General features: G+C 42.7%; 1 protein-coding gene across 1 annotated transcript in view; it reads left to right on the top strand.

Annotated features, from left to right (window-relative positions):
* Nucleotides 1-15,783, top strand: part of NFS1 (NFS1 cysteine desulfurase) — a 1,222,594-nt gene extending 1,206,811 nt beyond the window's left edge. Inside the window, exon 13 of the mRNA XM_069652239.1 lies at nucleotides 14,491-15,783. Within this exon, the coding sequence (XP_069508340.1) occupies nucleotides 14,491-14,554 (64 nt within the window). The 3' untranslated portion in view covers nucleotides 14,555-15,783. The remainder of the gene's footprint in view (nucleotides 1-14,490) is intronic.
* The last annotated feature ends 1,543 nt before the right edge of the window (nucleotides 15,784-17,326 follow it).

Here is a 17,326-nt window from a genome sequence, read left to right as displayed (position 1 = left end):
GCGAGCCATTACTTCAGATGCGTGGGTTCTGGATACAATAACGCACGGCTACTGCCTTCCCTTCCTAAAGCGGCCTCATGACAATCCACCAGGGAATCTCTCTTTGAAGTTTCCGGGTCCGCCCCTTGTGCAGGAAATCTTGACTCTGTCAGAGAAAGGCGCTATAGAACTGGTGCCTGTAGCAGAGAGGACCAAGGGTTGGTATTCCCCTTATTCTTTGATCCCAAATAATCCCATATAATGTCCACAGCTGTGCACTTCGGAAACTTTTTCGGCAGAGGGCCTCCTGCATCGATGGCGTCGGGCCGATGTCCCTCGAAGGCCTTCGTCGAGGGCGACGTCACCGGATGTTATAAATAGGACGCACGGTGCCTGTAGCCTCAGTTCTGTTTATTCCGCGAACGTGTTGCTTCGTGTTACTCGGAGCGCCTTGTGTGTTCATCATTACAATGTCTTTCTCTTCGACCCCTCCAACTCTGCGGTCTGGCTTCAAGACCTGCCAGCACTGCTAGTCCAAGATGTCGCTTACCGACCTGCACCGCATTTGTAAGTGGTGCTTGGGCGAGTTGCACAACACTGACGACTGCTCGAAATGTCAGTCGCTGACTGCCAAGGCCTTGCGGGAGCGAAAGGGGAAGCTTCAGGCAGGTAGGGGCTTCTAAGCCTGTTAAGTCCCGAAAGTCCAAATCCAAGTACAAGGGGCTTTCCACCGATGACTCGAGGGGCGACTCTCTGTGTCGGAAGGAGTCCCGGGGATCTCGGTCCCGGAGTAGTTCCCGCCATTCGTCTTCCTCGTCCCGGCAATCTAGGAAGCGCGTCACCGATTGCCTTCCCCGTCCTCGGAGGATGGTGCCTCGAGGAAGGTAGCGTGCCCAACGAAGCCCTCGACTCCTGAGGAATGGGCAGCGTTTAAAGAACAAATGTTAGCGATTTTTCAATTGCAGGACACGGGTCTGGTTGCGCCTTCTGATGAAGCCGGCCAGGATCATGCTTGTACCATGGCTTGCACGCCTTCGAGGTCCCGTACGGACAAGGATTCGAAAAGTCGCAAGAGACGTGTCTCTCGGTCTCGGTCCTCGGTCCCAGCGAAACTGCAGCTACCTACAGAGGGCTCGATGCCAGCGTCGACTCGGTCAGCACTGTGTCCGTCCGACTCGGACATCGACGCTTTACCATCGTACCAGCTCACGGCGCTGTCGGCACCTGTGTCGACGCCGAAGCCTTGGGCTCATCACATTGTGCAGATGTTGGACATGTTTCAACGTGCCCAGAGTCTCCCAGCTTTCGAATTCTTAAGGTTGCTCGCCTCATGGCATCTTGCATTTTTCTGGTGCCAGAGGCCAGGCTGAGGATGAGATCCATGCAATGGGTCCTCAAGATACAGTGGTTGCAGTTCTCGGGCAAGATGTCGGATCCTGTTCAGATTCCACTCTCGGTCTCCCAGGATCTTCTGTGGTGGGCCAACGAAGGGAACCTGATGAAGGGGGAACCATTTTGGCCACCATGGCTGGAGGTAACTGTAGTGATTGATGCTTCCCTCACAGGATGGGGCGCTCATGCCAACAACTTGACCGCCAGCGGTCGTTGGTCTCCATCGGAGTCCAAACTCCACATCAATCTGTTAGTGCCGAGGGCCATCAGGTTAATCCTGAAGGCTTTTCTGCCATCTGTGCGGGGGAAGAATGTCCAGATCATGACGGACAACACAGTGGCCATGTATTACCTCAACAAAAAAGGGGGCTAGGGGTCACTCCTGATGTGCAGACAGGCAATGCAGCTCTGGTTCTGGGCCATCCAGCAGGGAATTTTGCTCTCTGCAGTGGGAGTTGGCTCAGGAAGTCCTTCTGGAAATCTTCGCCGTTTGGGGAACCCCACAAGTGGATCTCTTCACCACCAGTGCCAACCGGAAGTGCGAGAGATTCTGCTCAAGGGAATTTCCTCCGAGAGGAGCCTTAGGAGACACATTCGTAGTGGATTGGTCATTCCCACTGCTGTACGCGTTTCCTCCAGTCGCCGTCATTCCTCAAGTGTTGCAGAGGTTGCAGTGGTTCGGTTCCTGCATGATCCTCATTGCTCCGGATTGGGCCAGGAGAGCGTGGTCCCCGGACGTTCTAGAAATGTCAATCTGCCCTCCACACCGTCTTCCATACCGAGAGGATCTGCTCTCGAGAAAGGGGGGGAGTCAGGTACTCCATCCGGAGGTCAGAACTCTCAAGCTTCACGCTTGGTTTCTGAAAGGTTGAGGTATAAGGATTGGGACCTCCCGGATGATGTGATGGAGGTGTTGCTTTCGGCCAGGAGGCCAGCAACAAAATCCCTGTACTGTTGCCGTAAGTTTTGCGACTGGTGCAGAGGACAAAATGTTGATCTTTTTCAGTGCAAAATATCCAAAAAACAGAGTGACTACACTCTATTAGGAAAGGCGCTTCTCAGTTAGCCCCAATTAGGTTGCTTATCTTAGATTCACTGTAGAGTATATCAAAAAAATGTAAATCAAAAAATTCTCAAAAAGTAATAGGTTTCATAGCAGGAAATGTTTAATGCACATTCCTGAAGTATCTGTAGTTACAGTATATCTTTGTAAATCACACAATGAGTGTTCATCTGAGATTGCCCATAATACTCTGGTGCCAATGCATTTCGGTTGAAACCTTCTTCAGGGCGGTATTATAGCAAAACTGATATTACATGACTAATATAGTAACAACATTAATAGAATGTATCACAATGCACACAAAGCGATCAAGTACTTACTTTTTGAGAATTTTTTGATTTACATTTTTTTGATATACTCTACAGTGAATCTAAGATAAGCAACCTAATTGGGGCTAACTGAGAAGCGCCTTTCCTAATAGAGTGTAGTCACTCTGTTTTTTGGATATTTTGTGTTTGAATAGGTCCTAGTGCTACAGGACCTTTTATGGATTGGTTGCTCCAGGCAAAAATATTTTTTGAATATACTTCAACATATTGTTTCAGCATCGAATGCAACTACTAAAAAGACTTAATTCATAGGTGGTGCCCTCCTCTCACTTCATTTTTTGATATTTTCACTTGGCACAAAGAGGTGGAGCACACAATCCTGAAGAACCCATAAGCAGAGAACACATAAGGATTGCTGGAACCTAAATAGGATGTCATATACCGACATCGAAGCCCTGACCACAAACATGGCAGACACATTGGGCTTTTCGTCTGAAGAAGCAGATGCCATTTTAGGTCTTATAAAAGACAGCGGTTTTGGAACTGGCAGTAGTAAACAACAAGATCCTAAACAACAGATCAAGCAATTAGAATATCTAATCCGAAAGGAAATAAACCGCAAATTACATGCGATAACCTTAGGGAGATACCACAAGAATCGACGAATCCCGAGAGGACTACGCATTCAGTTACCTCCGACATTATGCAAGGAGAGTAAAACTTTTGTGAAGAAATGGGAAGTCATACTTAACAAGTGCTCGCTAGATCTCATATTGCTGACCATACAAGAGTTGGCAAAATATATAACTGATCTGAATAAAGAAATCCAAGAGATTGAAGAGGCGTTAATAACAACATTGAACAGAGAAGAAGTTAACTCTATCCTTCAATAAATTAACGAGAAATTGACTGATTACAAGACAGAATTGGAGTCCAAGAAAATACGTAAGTTCAAAAGGGACACTTATGACTATCTCAAAGACGAAGTTTATAACTGGATGGACAAATATGGTCCCCCACTAAGGAAACCCAGGCCCATAAATTCAAGTGAAACTTCAAGCTCGGGGACAGATACAGAAAGGGAACCCCGAAACCGAGAAGAAACTAACACGGCAAGTACTTCAGGCTCCTCGAGAGCAACGGAAGATACACCACCTAGGAGCACAGCGAGTTCTTTTTTAGACAAAGGAAGAAGAGAACGAGATGGGGGAGGAGAAAGACCAAAAGGGAAACCCAACACCAGACTTCAACAAAAGAGAACATAGTAATGAACTTATCTACTAGAATATTGACCAGCAAAGAAACAGAAACATTACAGAAAGGCCTAAGCTTTGTTCCAACACATGACAGTACACTATTTGAGTCCAAAATAGAACTTTATAAACTTATCAGAAAGATGAAGCTGAAGGTATTCTTTAATGAGCTAGAAGATCAACAAGCTAAGGAAGAAGCAGAACTGAAGGAATTCAGAAGTAAAAAGTACCTTTATTCCTCCAATAAGTATACCGTCCATTGAAATCTTCCAAAAACAGGTCACAAGAAATTTTGAAAAACTTAAATTTAAAGGCCATTCCCCACAAAATATGAAACCTCATGAACTGAAATTGATACGCGATCTATATGGAGATCCATCGATCACAATAAGAGCTGCGGACAAAGGAGGAGGCCTAGTACTTCTTAACACAAGAGAATATGAAGAAGAATGTGAAAGACAATTGAGTGATGCCAATACATATGCCAAATTGACACATGATCCAACACCTGAGATAAAGGAAAACCTGAAGTCTTTGCTAGATAAGGCGGAAGAGTTGGAATGGATTAATCATCATACTAAGAAATGTTTGACCAATCCACACCCCAGAATACCACACTTCTACACGCTCCCTAAGGTGCACAAAGATCAGGTGAAACCCCCTGGAAGACCCATTGTAGCAGGGATGAACAGTATACTAGAACCTTTAGGCAAATACGTGGATTATTTTTTACAACCGCTTATTCAAAAAACCAATACATACATTAAGGACTCTACCCATTTCTTACAACTTTTGAATTCCACTCCATTTAACTGTAACAACATCTGTTTCACAATCGACGTTAAGAGCCTTTACACATCGATCCCCCACAACTTAGGAAGTGAGGCGGTGGAGTGGATGTTACTGAATGCGGAAGAGATACCAGCCCAAAAGGAGTTCATAATGGCTCTCCTTGAGTTCATAAGTAATAACTCTTACTTCCGATATAAAGATGATTACTACCTCCAAGTAGTTGGGACAGCTATGGGAGCCACCATGGCTCCCACCTATGCAAATTCTTTCATGCACAAATTTGAATCTGAGAACATACTACAGATTGAACACTGGCATTCCAAATTAGGCCTTTGGATTAGGTATATTGACGATATATTTGGAATATGGAAAGACACAGAAGAAGAGTTGATCAATTTCTTCACATACCTCAATAGTATAGATGCATTCAATTTACTCAAGAACATTCTCTCACGGAAAACCATTTTTTGGATGTAGACATTAAAATCACCACTATGGGATATCAAACCACCATATTTCGGAAACCAACGGATCGGAACAACTTACTTCAACGCCTAAGCTTCCATCAACCTAGCCTTATAAAAAACCTTCCATACAGTCAAATGTTGAGGGTGAAAAGATTGGTAAGTGATCCAGAAGACTACCAGATGGCCATCCAAAAAATGGGCAAGAAATTCTTAGACAGCGGATTTTCGGAAGAAGAGATAAGCACAGCTCAAGCTTGTGTAGACACTCAGAAAAGAGAAGACTTACTGAAAGTCAAGACAAAGCAGGATCAAGCTCCACCACTCGTCTTTGTTTCCAAATATTCACGTCAAAGTAATCACATCAAATGCATTATTAAGAAACATTGGAACACATTACTTTGTGACCATCGAGTGGAGCACTTGTTTAAAGAAGCTCCTACATTTGCCTACCAGCGGAGCCGAAACTTAAAAGACAGATTAGTTAAAACGAAACCCGCGCTGAAGAAAAAACTCACAGAAAAAATTGGGACATTCCCTTGTTTGAATTGTAACAATTGTGGCTATGTAACTAAAGGAGAAATAATTAAACATCCCCATACAGGGGAGACAATCAGACTCAAGAATTTTGCTACATGTGATTCATTCAATGTCATTTATGCCATTAAATGTCCTTGTGGACTGTACTATGTGGGTCAGACATTAAGAGTAGCCAAAACTAGATGGAACGAGCACAGATCATGCATAAGGAACCACAATCCAAACTCGGCGGTATCAAGACATTGGGATGAGAGGAAACATAACTTGGCCCAGATTCGTTTTGTAATTTTAGAAGTGGTTTCTAAAAACGATACGCATGAGAATTTTCAAAGGAAGATGGACCAGAGAGAAACCTTTTGGATTGACTGCCTTGGCTCCCTTACTCCAAAGGGACTCAATGAAGAAATAAACTACATGTGCTTTCTGTAGAACCATTCGGAGTAATTGAATTAACTAAGCAATATTGTTGACATTCTTTCATGCAAATGTGGACCCTCTGTTTCTTGTTTCTAAGGCTCCCTGTTATATGCCTGTGTATATTTATCTTAATTGCGTTGCAACTTTTGAACTTTCTGATTTAACATTGTTACCTCTGTCACTATGGAGACACACGTTGTAAACAACATTTATTACACTTCCACATATTTTTATCTACTTGTTGGCCCATTATAAGCTTAATGTAAAATTGGTAATATCTATCTGCTTTTCAGATAGCATTTGCATTTACCCAACATTCTCACACTGGGGTAGACCTAATCTTGGCCACTGGACCTTGTGTACACAATGTGACAGCAACTTGTCTCTCTTACACAATATCTCCATAATAATTACCCTAATGCGAGTATCCCTCAGAAAATACACTTGAAACGATTCGCATACGCGTTTCTCCCTGAACGCGAATCAATTACTAACAGCACATGCAGGCAAGAGACGTTTAGGCTTCGTCCTAACGCCAGTTACCATGGAGACATCCCCGCCCCAGGGCATCCACCCGGGGGTGGGGCGCGAGGCGTACGTGCTCCTACCGGACCGCGACGCCTCGCACCGTCTCCATGGAAACGCTTAAAACAAATAATTGCGAGCGCATTAGGTGCAGCTCACTCGGCACACACGTCTTTGAAACTGCTCGGTAAGCACAGCTATCCACAGCGTTAAGTAAGGGTTATCCTCTGATGTCCATGAGGGCCACTTAGAGTTACATCTATTCTTTTCTTGTAGATTTCCTCGTTGTGCAACTGTACAACTTTACGATCCGAACGCTTTTTGGCATGACTAAGGTATGACTTGCCTTTAAAGGCTGAAATGTATACAGAACAGACATAAACATGACAGTAAACTAATTAGTATGCTCTTTTGTTTTATTCTCCCCATTATCTTTATATGCGGATGTGATACACAAACCGGTATGTGCTTTTGTAAATACTTTTTTTACTTGATCGCTTTGTGTGCATTATGATACATTCTATTAATGTTGTTACTATATTAGTCATGTAATATCAGTTTTGCTATAATACCGCCCTGAAGAAGGTTTCAACCGAAATGCATTGGCACCAGAGTATTATGGGCAATCTCAGATGAACACTCATTGTGTGATTTACAAAGATATACTGTAACTACAGATACTTCTGGAATGTGCATTAAACATTTCCTGCTATGAAACCTATTACTTTTTGAGAATTCTTTGATTTACATTTTTTTTATATACTCTACAGTGAATCTAAGATAAGCAACCTAATTGGGGCTAACTGAGAAGCGCATTTCCTAATAGAGTGTAGTCACTCTGTTTTTTGGATATTTTGTGTTTGAATAGGTCCTAGTGCTACAGGACCTTTTATGGATTGGCTGCTCCAGGCAAAAATATTTTTTGAATATACTTCAACATATTGTTTCAGCATCGAATGCAACTACTAAAAAGACTTAATTCATAAGTGGTGCCCTCCTCTCTCACTTCATTTTTGATCTTTTTCAGTGCTCCATTCCTATGGTTTTATCTTTCTTACTTTCTTTGGCCCACAGGGGCCTTCAAGTAGGTACCATGTAAGGGTTACCTGGCTGCGCAGTCTATATTTAAGCGCTCGTCTGACAAATGTTCTTACTTTAAAATTCCTTTGATTTCTCAATTTCTTAAAGGACTGACTAATGTGTTCCCGCCGTCCCCTTTCCAGGTGCTGGTTTGGGATTTGAATTTGGTTTTGAAATTTATAATGGGTGCTCCATTTTAACCTTTGCACTATTGTCCTTTGAGATTATTTTCCTTCAATACAGTGTTTTTGGTTGCGGTTACTTCCGCTCGCAGAGTGAGTGAATTGCAGGCACTTTCCTCTAAGCTGCCCTTTACTGTGTTCAACAAGGACAGGGTAGTACTAAGGGTACTTCCTTCCTTTCTACCTAAGGTAAGTATCTGATTTACATTTGAGCCAGAAGGTAGTTCTCCCTTCCTTCTATCCTCCTCCTCCTCATCCTGGTAAGGAAGAGGAGTGACTCCATAGGTTGGATCCTAGGAGAGCTCTGAGCTTTTATATTTCTAGGATGTCCAGGGTCAGAGTGGACGATCAACTCTTTGTGGGATATGCTGGACACTGATTGGGCCAGGCTGTTACCAAACAGACAGTGTCCAGGTGGGTTATCCTCACCATTACTGAGTGTTACCGATTGGCGGGTAAGGACCCTCCTGAAGGGCTACAAACTCATTCCACTTGGGGCGTGACTACTTCCACTGCTCTCCAATGGGGAGTTCCTGTTAGGAATATTTGTGATGCAGCCACATGGGCTTCGATCCACGCCTTTGTTAAACATTACACCCTGGATACGATCCATGGTCAGGATATGGCCTTTGGTAAGGCGGTTCTTTATTCCGCAATCTGATTGGGTACTCTAAATTCTTTTCCCTCCTCCATTTTCTGGTACTGCTTTGAGAGTCTGTCAAAGATGTGGAATATGTTGGAGGACACAAGCCATTCGTAGAACAAGTTACTTACGAACTGGTAATGTTCTTTCAACTGGATGTTCCCAGCCTGCCCCTCTGGAGAATTTCCTATGCGATTGCAGCTTACGTTTCTGCAAGGCTATGTGCAGTCAAGCGGGCATTGGATTGGTGCCACACGTTCTGGGGGAAAAAACATAAACTGAGGCTACGGGCGCCGTGCGTCCTATTTATAACATCCGGTGGCGTCACCCTTGATGGAGGCCTTTGAGGGACATCGACCTGACGTCATCGACGCAGGACGCCCTCTGCTGAAAAAGTTTCCAAAGTGCACAGCTGTGGACATTGCATGTCAAAGATGTGGAATATGTTGGAAGAACATCCAGTCGAAAAAACGTTACCGGTTGGTAAGTAACTTGTTCATTTATCCAATATGAATTAACATCACAGTGAACAAAATATATAATGCATTCAAGAGATAAAACCAAAAGGAAGAAAAATGGGAGAAAAATGACAAAATTGTATATTAAAATACAATCTCAGTACAGTAATTCAACAAGATCTCATTACTCCACAAAGCGCCATCATCCCGCTTTGTGGAGTGTTATATTACTAAGTATACATCAATAGTTAGTCGGAGAGGAGTTGTACACTCACTCCCTAGTATATCTAATTCATGCGTATGGTGCAAAAAAGGGTTGCTAAACAACTGTTCTCTGGATCATTCCATGTATCAGCATGCCACATGTTGTCCAGATAGTGTTCAATTAAAATAATTCAAATGGCCCTACTTGTTCTCAGATCTGAAATGGTTTGTTATTATTCAATATAGTATCCTGCTTTCCCTAATAGGTTATACATAAAGTGAGAGAAGGTGTCAAAATTAACTTCAGGAGATTAATGGACTTCCACCTTCTTGCTGTGATCAAATAGTGTGAATCTTTCTGAACCCTTGTTCCTCCAACGTATGTATATACGTATGTATATGTTCAGTTGCTGGTATTCAAAAGTTGAATAATGGCTCCTCAAATGTTCATCTACAAAATCACAATATTGCTTTAGCTTGAGAAAATGATGTTGAACATTTCTAATTGTCTTCTCATAATAAAAAGGATTGGCTGATTAGTTTGCCATATATGTTACTGATAATTGGTTATCCTTTCTTCGCCTTCATTACCAGCAACTGAACATATACATAGGTTGAAATTAGCCAGGGGAACAAGGATTGAATTAATATAAATGTTCATGGACAGTAACATGTATATACTAAAAATCTTGAATACGTATGGCAAGTGCATCTAAATGCCTTAAAGACGACCAGCGGTCGAAAAATGTGTCGGGTGAGCGCAACCAATAAATATTGACAATGTAATCAGGGAATGTCAGTTTTAATTTTTATCAATAAAGATATTTAAGAAGGTGAAACACCCTGGGAAGCATGTGTTTTCCCCAGATACTGAGTACCCTGTTCAGACCTGGGGACATCCAATGGTGGATCTCTTTGCCACAAAGTGCAACATGACATGCAAGCAATATGCGTCTTGGATGGGCAGGTGCAAGCATTCCCTAGATAATAATAATAATAATTTGGCATTTATATAGCGCTACGAACCCTCAGGTATCTGAGCGCTGCTTATTATTACCCACGGTGTGTGGTGCTCATTTATCGACCTCGGAAGGATGAAAGGCTGATTTTGGCCCCGCCGGGATTCGAACCTGCGTTAGCAGGCTCTGCACGGATGTCAAAGCAAGCACTCTACTCGCTGTGCCACTTGACCAGATGAAGCACTTCACATACCATAAAACAACCTTTAGGCGTACACTTTTCCTCAAACTCCCCTGATCCAAAGGGTGGTACGGAAAGTCAGAGACAAACTACGCCTCATACTAGTGGTTCCCCAGTGACCAGCCAGAATATGGTAATCCAACCTCGTCCGGTTTGTCAATCAGGGACCAGTACCGCTACCCACTCCAGGCCTTCAACAACTCTTGCAGCAGTGGGGGTGGTAGTCACCAAGCACCAGGGGCACTCAGCACTTAGCTTTACAACACCTGCAATTATCGGTGGAGAATTTACAAATCATCCAGAAAGCTAGACAGGATTCCACCAGGAGTCAATACAAAAGCAAGTTGACACAAATGGAGATGCGCCGCACCTACCTAGCAGCCATAGGGGCCAACAAAAACTCAGACTCTGTCCTTTTCAACATCCAATCCGGTGGTTAAGAAGCGCCTTATGGGACTGACAAAATTGTATCTGCCAGTTAAGCATCCGCACCCCATTTGGGATCTCCATTTAGTACTGGGGGCTCTTGCGCTTAAGCTGTTTGTGGCTATTGCCACCGCAGACATAAGCTAGTAACTCTAAAGACAGCGTTATTAGTATGGCTGTTGTCTGCACACATGGTCAGCGAGATTAAAGCTCTTGTGGCTTCAGAGCCTTGCTCCACATTTCACAAGGATAAGGAGTGCTGCGCACACACCTGGGTTTCTTGCCGAAAATTGACAGCGTTCCACTTAAATTAAGAAATAGTGCTACCAACTTTCTTTCCCAACCCACAATCGGAAGCAGAAAGTGTTACACTGCTTGGACATAAAAAGAGCACTAAAGTTCTACCTCAGCAGAGCCAAAGACCTCCCAAAATCTGATGCTTTATTTGTCACATTTGGGGGGGGGCAACGCCTGGACCACAAGCCTGTAAAGCTTCCATTGCCAGATGGATCATAACAGCTATTGCGTAAGCTTATAAGATGCAAAAGAAGGACAGCTGAACCAATGTGCATGCACATGCAGTTAGAGCAAAAGCCACTGCTGTAGCCTTCCAAAGGCATGTACCATGGCAAGTCATCTGCAGAGTGGCTACCTGGGCATCCCAATCCGCCTTCTGCAAGCATTACTGCTTGGACAGCAACGATTGCCAGGTCTGATGCAGCGTTTGGTCAAGTGGTATTCAGGAATTTATTTGCGTAATACTACTCCTTAAGGGGTTACCAGTCATTTGGTCGAAAACCAAAGGATCGAATGCCATGTGATCGACAGTCAAATGGTCGAAAAAAATTGTCGTTTTTTTTTTCTTTTTCTTTTTTTATAGGGGGGTCCCCCCCCCAACCCCCTGTTTACTTTATTAAAAATATTTTTTAACCAACCAAAACTAAAAATATATATATAAATAAATAAATAAAAAATTCGACCTTTTATCTTCGACCATTTGACTGGATACCTCCTTAAGGGTCTGACATCAGTTGGAATCGCCCATGCAGTTTAGAGTAAAGGGGTGTTAGTGAGAAATCTCATAAATGTGCTAATTCCCTTCAACTCAGAGACCCCCAGCAACATTGCTATATTATGAGGACTTGATTTTTTTACCTGGAGAGAGTGTGAGCCTTTTTTCCCCACACACTTGTATTTTGATGAGTGTTTTACTCTTGTGTTCTTTTATTATGGAGTTCTAGACAACGCCATAGGCATCATCTTTTCATGTGTGTCATACAGCACCCTCAGTGCAGTGGCACAGGGAAGCCTTTCACGCTGTCCCAACGTTTAAATACCTTCTCTGGGATAAACTACTGTTTCCCAGAGAAAGTAAAGTTAAATTAACTTTATTAGTCTTTTTAAATTCCTAGACCCAGCACACCCTATCTTACAATAGAGTGCGACAGGGGTTACCTAGTATCCCCTATGTCTCGAAACTCATGTAGCAGTCCAATGCTACCCTTTCCTCTCGAAATGGCTGGTGGCAGTGGTTTCACAGCGAACTACCATGATTTTTCCCGACCGCGAACACCAATAGCGTTAAATCACGGGAGCCATGTTTTTCAAGATGGTGTCTGAGCCGCCTTTGTTTAAACGGGTCCCGGTCTTTTTTTTTTTCACCATTTCTTTTTGGAAAGGTCCTTCTAGAGTTTGTCTCTGCGCGTCAAACTAGGTTTGGTCCCTTTATTCCTACGCCTTTGGCGGGCTTCAGGACTGAAGACTGCCTCTGGCGCCAGAGTGTCTGGGTTGGGCAGGAAGTGCAGGAGGGGCCCGAAGCTCCCTGTGCTTAGTCTCCTAGGAGACCCAAATGCACTCTGGTGTGATTGGCTGGCTGACTATCTCGCAAGGACAGCCACCCTGCTGGGTGAGTGGCAGCTAGACTGGAATGAATGGGGGAAAACTGTTTAAAAGGTGATTCTCTTGGTTTGGAAGGCAGAGTCGACCACTGGAATGAAAGAACTGAAGACAAGCTGGAAGAGGACGGCTGCTGCAACTCCTGGACCATTGGTTTGCCCGGTGAAGCCCTGCTGCAGGTCCGAATCGCCAAGTTCATCTCGACAGAGAAGCCGTTCAAGGACAACTTCATCCTTTGAGTTGGTGGGACTAATCAACTCATAAGCCTCCTGGATACCATTCTCTGAGCTGGTTGTATTTTCCTCAGAGTGCTGCGGGAAACTGAATATCCAGGGAGTAGGACACAAGTTTGTGTGCTTGATGACAGCTACCGAAATCAAAGATTTGCCAGTTTGCCTGCTTTGCAACCAGTCCCCATGCAGTGCAGGAGTCCCCTGTCGTTCTCCCTCTTGTCCCCATGACTGAGGCTCAGGAACAGGGAGATCTGCAAGAACTGCCAGGAACAGAAGTCTTCAGCTGCATCTTTTTCTTCAAAATAAGGTACTGTGAAAACCCGACCGAGAGAACTTAACTCTCACTGAGAAAGTGCGTGAAACTTTGACAACTTGCAGGCCTAGTGAGTTTGTGACCCGACATAAAAACCTTTCTTCTATGAAATACTTCTGAGAACTGTGTCAGACTTTTCCGTTTAACTACCAGAACTGTTTTACTTATACAAGACTCTAGCCCATTGACTTTGGCCTATCTATTGCATTGGAACACCTCCTCTGGTGAAATCAAACTATTTGCACTGTTTAAGAGTAACTCTATTATTCATTTTATCAACGTATGCCTTTTTGCTCCTACTTCAAATTCTCTGAATGCCATTTTGCTCCTCCTTCAAAGTAGTTTAAATGCCTCAGAAACTGATATTGTGAAGTATTGTAGTATATTTTTGTGTGATATTGATTGCCTCCTTTTAGTGAATGTTTTCTAACTGACTGTGTAATAAATTAAGTGTTTTACCAAGAAACCTTGAGTGTAAGAGTCTACTTGTAATTGCAGACCTCTGTGTAATCTCATTACAAGCTCACATTCCCTCTTGAGATAAGCCTGACTGCTCAACTCGCTACCAAAAACTGTGTGGTACAGACTTATACCAAAGATTGGTTTTGCTTACACCTGTAGTCATAGTTGTGTGTAGTGGTCCCAGTGGGTACTGCATACAAACTTTGCCTAGCAAGGGGATGGGATGTAGGAGTAATTAAGTTACTCACCGTAGTGACCAACGCACTCCTAGTCCCCTTTCCTCCATAAAGCCCTCCATCCTCCCCCCTATAGTTCAGTTAGTAAGGTTTGATACAACTGGCCGATGCATAAAAAGGGGACTGAGGTGAGGCGCCGGAAGGGCGAGGTCTGTGGCACGCATGTTGTCATGGCCACGCCTCAGTGCGCCTTAAATTTTGCTTTTTTGGTGGGAAAAAAGGTTCAGTTCCTGTCCCTAGCGAGGGATGCTCATGCAGTATGGTGGAAAGGGAACTATGAATTAGGAGTGCGTTAGTCACTACGAGGAGTAACTTTTAACATATTGCATTATGTATTAAGCTCTGAATTGATTTTCAAATTTGACTGTTTGATAAGTGGCTAAATTCTTAATGCATAGGTTTCTTTTGTCAATCTTGAGTACAAAAGCCAAACCTTGCATTTAATATTTTCTTTTCTTTTCAGTCCATTGTGGGAGATGGTGCAAGATGGAATTGATCTGAAGAGCATAAAATGGACACAGCACTAAACCACCTTGCTAAATGAAATGTATCGCATTTTGACTGGAGAGAGGCATTGTGCATATACATTCTGTCGCAGAATCATGTAGATGGGCCTTTTGTTAGAAAAAGAGCTAGGGCTGTTGGTTTTTCCAGTTGCAGGAAGGTGGCAAAAGTGGACGAGAAAGCTGTTTGGCACTCCTGATGTAAGAGTTCTGTGATGCTAAATGTTTTCATGTGATTGCTGCCTCTGCCATTTAATGAACTTCTTTACCGCAATATTTGCTATGATACTCCACAGATTATAAACACTTGTAATGTTTTAAACCACATCCACTGGGTTTACTGCAAGCATTGGTTATGTATTCTACGTTTAGTATCCAGCCAGAGCTCGGGATTCATGCAACTCACCAACCCCATTCTACGTTTCTCCATAAAAGTATGCTTAGCTAGGTAGCACGACTCTTCAAAAAAGTTTCTGTAATTTAAATTTAGAAATGGCAAAACTCTTGTTTTGTCGATAATGATCTGGGGGCGCAGGTTGTTGTATTTCTTAACACCCCGGCATCCCGAGCAAAGCAGATCGGTGGCAGCAGGGCAGAGCAATCCAGACGGCTGGTAGCTTACTTAATGAATTTAATATGGAGGGAATGTAAGGAAGAAAACTGTCTCCACTTTGGAACACAGGCTTTTTCCAGTATTTAGAGCCAGTGATCCAAGCAACCTCATTAGTCGACACACCTGAGCCTGGCGCTTATTAAGAACAAGCTAAGGTTAAGTTTGAATTGCTTCAGCTAACATCTAGGGCTGAACCTATTTTGAGGTCATTTTTTGAAAATTGCAATTTTAAGCTATTTTCCTATTGTGATGGCTTTTTTCCAGGAGGGAATACACTTGGCATTCGAAATGTTTGTGAAATCTTACATTTTTGGGCACAATGGGAGCCATGGTAGTAGTACAGTGGTTAAGGCGGGCTCTTGTGGAGGAATATGAATTAAAAGCAGCATTGTTACTTCCCATTGTTGTGTTATACTGCTTGCAGTAAATGTAATAAGACATTGGTACTTGGATAGCTTATGGTTCCTAAGGTCAAGGGTGCGACAGGATCAGAAGCCCGTTTTGCATGATGCGTTTAATTCACGCACAGGGAAGCACAGCAATGTGCACAACTCCCAGAAATATTTAAGTATCTATGCAATGTTTGTGTACACATGAATTTTATTCTGTACCAGTAAAGTATGTTGCTTACCTCAAAAAACAGATTGCAATATTAATAATGTAACTCACGTTTTGTTATTTTCGTTTTTAATTGGTCTTTAAAACAGTGTAATCGGTTTGTGCTGCAGGAATCTTGTTGACTACTATTCTTTAGGATTTACAGTTCAACATTGTGTCCTGGTTATGAAATTTTTTTATTTTTTTTATTTGCAAATTAGTTTTGCAATGACAGAAAACCTTTTTTCACATTCCCCTCAACTAAAACATCTACAAATGTAACATACATCTATTCTTATTCCATCCATTGAATTCTTATTAACATTCTTCTGAAACCAAGTTTGTTGTTTCCAAGTCCTTGACTTTAAGCAAATTGTCCAGAAATGTTATTGCAGCACAAGTAAAACAATGATTTGTCTCCACACAAAATAATCCCACCATTTGAAGGGTGAAAAATAACTTGCAAGATTTTGCCATCTTACATCATAAATTGCTGAACATTCTAGCAAAAGATGGAAGGTCCTTTCCATCTGATCTCTTTGATGACAGAATCTGCAGATCCCCTTGTTAATTCCTCTTTTCCCTGTTCTATGTTTGTATTCGTTTGTCGGATAGACATCAAGTTGGATTTTCATTAGCCTCTCTCTGTGGTACTCAGAGGGAATTTCTGGCAGAATGTTCCTTTTTCAAAGTTCATTCAACATGTTTTTATGGTTTTTTAAAGCCAATTTCGCTTCTCTTGTTGCAATCCAGTCTAGCTTGTTGCGCTTTTCTTTAACTTGCTTCGGATTGGTTAGTAGCTCTTCCAATGACGATTCTAAGTTACATAGCACCTTTGTCCATTCCTCTTTCCAAGTATTTAGTAGGGATGCTCTTTTTCCTATGCCTGAATGTGTTAGTATTTTATACCCCTCTGCAGGATTCTCTTCATTGATTTTCCTTAACAGTGACAGCGATTTCTATTTCATTTTAGACTGTAGTGATTCAAGTCCCAACTCTGCTCTTATTGCCACAATTGGAGTGTTACGTGGCGTTTTAGAATTGGCTTCTAGAAAAGGCTTTCTAGTTTAGCCCAAATACACCAAGACAGATTTAACCCTGCCTCGCTGCCGTATGATAGCGTTGGAACGACTTAGAGTATAGAACATTTGTATTGGCAACAGAGAAAATTTTGCGAATCTGACATTCAATGTGGAGCCTTGGCAACGTAATGTCTTTATTTTTAAATAAAGCTCTTCTTCCCATTGTTTCTCAATATATGAGGTGTTAAATCTTATTCCCATGTACCGTATGTCTATCACAGATTCTAGGGTCTTTCCGCCCATCTGCATCAAAAACAGCAAGTCCTTTTGCCACCAATGCTGATGATTTTTGATTTCATAATATTAATCTCTAGAACATTAGCAGTCATGTAGCTCTGAAGCTTACTTAGCAGGTGTTGGAGGCCAATTTGAGTTTCATTGATCAAGACTATATCAGCATAGCAGATCATAGCAATGTCTTGGTCATTGATCTTGGGGAGAAAGTGCCTTGTGTCGTGTAGGACTTCCGGAAGATCTGCGATGTATAATTTAAAGAGCGTAGCG

Source organism: Ambystoma mexicanum, chromosome 3p, assembly GCF_040938575.1.
Source record: "Ambystoma mexicanum isolate Mex_15411 chromosome 3p, UKY_AmexF1_1, whole genome shotgun sequence".
In the NCBI taxonomy this organism is placed as follows: Eukaryota; Metazoa; Chordata; class Amphibia; order Caudata; family Ambystomatidae; genus Ambystoma; species Ambystoma mexicanum.
Note: the sequence above shows the minus strand (reverse complement) of the source record. Positions and strands in the feature narration are given on the sequence as shown.